Source organism: Sinocyclocheilus anshuiensis, unplaced genomic scaffold (genome assembly GCF_001515605.1).
Source record: "Sinocyclocheilus anshuiensis isolate Anshui unplaced genomic scaffold, SAMN03320099.WGS_v1.1 scaffold876, whole genome shotgun sequence".
NCBI classification, from domain to species: Eukaryota; Metazoa; Chordata; class Actinopteri; order Cypriniformes; family Cyprinidae; genus Sinocyclocheilus; species Sinocyclocheilus anshuiensis.
The window spans coordinates 134,196-139,127 of NW_015549619.1; the positions used below are offsets into that span (position 1 = coordinate 134,196).

A 4,932-nucleotide genomic window follows, 5' to 3' on the forward strand; every position below is an offset into this window, starting at 1 on the left:
ACATTAAAATCCCCTCCCAGCACTATCAGTCTATTTGTATACAAAATTGCATTCAAACTATCCAAAAAACCCTCCCTATCACCCAATTTACTTGGGGCGTAAACATATACGAAGCGAAAAGCTATCCTCCTCCACCTCACATCCACAACCACTACCCTCCCTGGGATGATAACAAAAGCAGACTCAATAACAAAGTCCCATGAATAAAATAAGATACCCACCCTGTCTGCATTGACATTCCCCACACCCCAAAAAGAAGGCCCCATTTCCCACCCCGCAGAAAAAACAGAGACATCTTTTTTATCCTTCAAATGGCATTCTTGCAAAGCATATGTTTTCTGTCTGCTAGGACATACCCGGAACAGATGATCTCCTCCTCCACATAAACTGCAGGTTTTTGGTTCTGGACAAGACGTCGCCATGTGCTCTGCAGATCCACAAAAGCGGCATCTCGGTCTTGTGCAGTCTGCTTTCACATGCCCCTGCGCACCGCACCTCCTGCAGTACACCGGTTGACCTGGATAGTGCAAAAAGCCCCTGTTTGATCCAATGAAAAAAGACCCAGGTGGATGTACTAAACCACCTGGCGACGCTGTGTCTGCACGCAACTTAACCAGGACTTCCCCTCCTTCCCCTCCTTCACTCCCCTTCTCCCCTCCCTCCTTATCCTCCCGCAAAATTGACTTGACCTTTTCCAAAACCCCTCCACCCCGCACTCTCCCTTTTATCCCACTTTCCCCCACCACCCTCTTCCCAGTGTCCATCTCACCCACAGCCTCCTTGCTCTGGACCGGCCTGAGTACAGGTTCTTGGACTTTACTGCACTTCCTTCCCCGATCTCCAGTAACATCCTCACAAAGCTTCCTTCTCCTTAGGTCTTAGCCCGTGTCAGGCCCCATCGTGTCCTGCTCCATTTCCATTGCAGAAGAAGACTACACTTCGCCACCTGTAGACTCTGCCTTCCCAAGCTCCGTCTCCTCGTAAATGCCACACAGTACCTCTGCAACATCGACCTCTGACCATTGCTGCGAAGGACTCATCTGAGGCTCCTGCACACCGCCTTCATTTCCGTTGCTTGTTTCCGCCGCCTGCCCTCTCACCGTTCCACCACCTGCACCCACTCCTGAAGGGCCTGCCTCTTGACTCTCCCCTCCGCCCGGAACACTCATCAATAGTCCTTCAAAATCAGCCTGCAGACCTTGTCCCTCCTTAAACAGGCTGGCATATGTTTTCTGTCTGCTAGGACATGCCCGGAACAGATGATCCACAAAAGCAGCATCTCTGTCCTGTACAGTCTGCTTTCACATGCCCCTGCCCACCGCACCTCCTGCAGTACACCGGTTGACCTGGATAGTGCAAAAAGCCCCTGTTTGATCCAATGAAAAAAGACCCAGGTGGATGTACTAAACCACCTGGTGACGCTGTGTCTGCACGCAACTTAACCAGGTATCTTCTCTTTCCAGTCCATATACCAAACCGGTCCTTCAAACGTTCACCTCCTCTCACCGTCTCACAATACCTGGCCAAGAATGTTAAGACGTCCCCATCCTCCACAAAAGGATTGTACAGGTGGATCGTTAGTGGCAGAAAATCCTGAGCAAAGGCAGGGTAGAGATGCAGGCCTGTTAAACGCTGGTGTTCTTTCTTCTTCACCCATGCTTCATAGAATGCAACAGTCTCTTAATTGAAAAAAAGTCAAATCCATAAAACCAGAGTTTGAAAAATCTTGCAAGCAAAAAATTAAAGATGCCAAAACACCAAAAACTTCTCTCAACACCTCAGTCACCACGAACTCTCTTCCAAATCTTCTCTTAACATCAGCAGCCGCATCTACCTTGACTTGTAAACGAACCGTATTCTTCAGCCGCACCACCATGGTCGGCAAAGGTGCATCCTCTCTCGTTGCATCCATTTGGGTCGATCACACTCGATCTTAGCCAAAAGGCCAAGAAGCGATAACTGCAAACTCTCAGCGCTGATGGAGTGATTCAGCGCGCTACACATCTCAGTGACAGTGACACGATCTGATCACATTAGAAACACTTCAAACTACAGACACAGACTCCAGAACGAACCACACACTCACACACTGACACAAACTCCGAGAAGACCAACAGAAACTCTGAGATTCTCACTCATAAGAGACTGAAAACCTCCTCAAGACGCGCGGATCCTTCTACTTCCGGTACGCTGCGTTCCCATCGTCCAATCAAACACGAGAACAGAGTTAGAGGATAACAAAACTGGTTTAAGACTCTGAATAGTTTCTGTTAATCATAAAATAATCACTACTTAACAATGAACTCTTTGTACCCGAGTTTAGACACAAGATTGAGAAAATAAACAACGAAAAACGAAGCTTTTCACAGACTTGATTACTTGATATAAACGTTATGTTGGTTTCAAATACACGTTAAGTAAATATTACAGAACAAGTAATGGTTCGGATTACGAGATATAAACATTATGTTTGTTTCAAATACTTTAAAATGTAAAATATTACATAAAATCACCACACAACGTCTTAACCGTTGAAAACCGTTTTATGACTTTTCATTCACACTGCATCGAAATGTCATTACAGCGAGGTTTTAAACGATATTTCCACAGGATACTAAAAAAATCAACCAGAAGCATCTAGGAACGGATGGAGGTTGTCATGTAAAATCTATGTTTACATTTGACTGAAAACAAAAAAAATATTTGTTCTAATATTTAAACGCTGAAAACTCTCAACGACTTCATATTCAAATATATAGGCTTGGTCGCAGTTTAGAGGGACTATACAGATATGCAGCGACAAAAATCAATCAAAATCACAAAAGATGATAAAAGTTTGTGAAGATACTCACGAGTAAAGCCCCGTTCGATAGGTTTGTAAACATTCAGGATGCGCGCGCAGCTGCAAGTGACGTAGCTGTGACGTCTCCTCTGAATCGGTCTATAAAGATAACGATATTAGCGTCCACACCAGCGAACGATATCGTCTGTTTATTAAAGATATAGTTCTAATAATTCGTTCTCAATATTAAAGAATAGCAGAGTCCACACACCACAGCTATAACGATAAAGGCACAGAGAAACGATATCGTTGGAATCACTTACAGAGCGTTTTTTTTCCCCAGCTGATGAATGATACAAACATTGACAGCCAATCAGAATCCATCCTGCTGTCACGTGCTCGAGTAACTTAACGTATCTGGAGCGGTCAATGTCCTCACATTAACGAATCTTTAAGGTGTTTTCTTTCTTTAATTTTTACATGGATTTTAAAGAACAGCAAATGCAGTCTGGGGTACAACAGAATAAACAAAAATGCATAATTAATAATAAAATACAATAAATAAAAATAATAAAATGATAGAAAGCGGAGCTTTTAGCTCATGAATAATACTTAGGCCATGATGAGGTAGACTGGACAATTAGTTGCTCCCCAGTTACGAAATAGAGAATGATTTTAATTTTAAAGTCATATTTGTCATTATTTGTAAACATTTTAATGTTTTTAATTTTATTTCTTCATTTTATTTTCATTGTGTGTCTTTGTTTATTTGGTTGTACCCCTGGCTGTGTTTGTAATACTTAAAAAAAAATTTTTTAATTAATATATTATATATACAAAATTTATATATGTATAAACATGCATACATGACATATCAATAACAATAATAATAATATTCAACATATTTACTTCCAAATGCCTTAACAACTGTCATATAATATAAATAACAGTGGGTCATCATGAAATACATACAGTATTTAGCTCATAAAACAAGTGAAGAAAATCAGTGATTATTGATATAATTATAAATGTTTGTATTAGTTTTCTGTCCATGTTTTCTTTTTTTTTTTAAATAATGACTGATAAACATTTTTGAATTGTTGATGAACGCAATAAATTAAGTGGTTTCCAATGAAAAATTTACTGAAAATATACATGGATTACGGAATAAGGTTTTGAAAAGACAATCTTTAGTCAAAAAAACAATGAGAAAAAGAGAACAGAGTCAAAGGCAGTTTTCAAATATTATATTAATTTTTATTTCAGTTTTGACAAAATACCCATAAAATCCGAAGCTCCTACCTTTACAAAAATATGTCTTCTACAAATGTCCTGCGGTCTTTTCACGGGAGCGAGCAAATAAAACACAGTGTAGAGTATCTGATAAGCTCGGAAAGCCTTAACGAGGCTCGTTTGGCCTTCGTTTAATTAGTGTTTGTGACGAGTACAGCGTGGCTCAGCGCAGCAGCAAACTCTCTCAACACCTCTTAAATTAATCAACTTAAATTAGCATTCCACAAATATACAGTAACATGATTGCTTTGCTTTAACAACAAATAAGGTAGAACTAATGCACAGACGTTGAAGCGGTTTCAACGGAAGCTCGATTATAAGATGATTCACACAAACACAAAACAAAAACAAACAAACGTGGTTTTGGTCCCACAGAATTGTACAGGTTTATCATCAGAACACAAAAGCACAGCAGCTCAGCACAAGAGAAGGCAACTGCGTTTCTTCAAGCCAGTTTCAATGTAAATGAAGACCTTCATCTTCTGACTCCAAAGTGCAACTGAGCGTACGAAGAGGAACCTGCGGCAAAAACGCTTCAATCAGCATAAAAAATCCATTCGTTATTAATGAAATCAAATCTAGTCCTTTATTATTTCTAAATGATATTACAGAAGACAGCAAGCGCTTGCCATTCAGAAAGCTTTACATGCTTTCAGCTGTTTGATAGGCATAAAAAATACTAAATATATATATATATATATATATTTATTTATAAAACGGATAGTTCCGGTCCTTGATTCTGATTGGCTTGAAAAATAATTTGAAAATGGATTAAAAAATAAATCTGTTAAATAAACATACTTATACTTTAGATGACAAAGTATTTTTCACAAATAAATAAATATTTAATAAAAAAA

General features: G+C 39.6%; 1 protein-coding gene across 1 annotated transcript in view; it reads right to left on the reverse strand.

Annotated features, from left to right (window-relative positions):
• Positions 1-4,014: 4,014 nt before the first annotated feature.
• The window catches only part of LOC107659344 (A-kinase anchor protein 9-like), a 137,082-nt gene continuing 136,164 nt past the window's right edge, over positions 4,015-4,932 (reverse strand). The window contains exon 55 of the mRNA XM_016448259.1: positions 4,015-4,594. Coding sequence (XP_016303745.1) covers positions 4,551-4,594 — 44 coding nt within the window. The 3' untranslated portion in view covers positions 4,015-4,550. The remainder of the gene's footprint in view (positions 4,595-4,932) is intronic.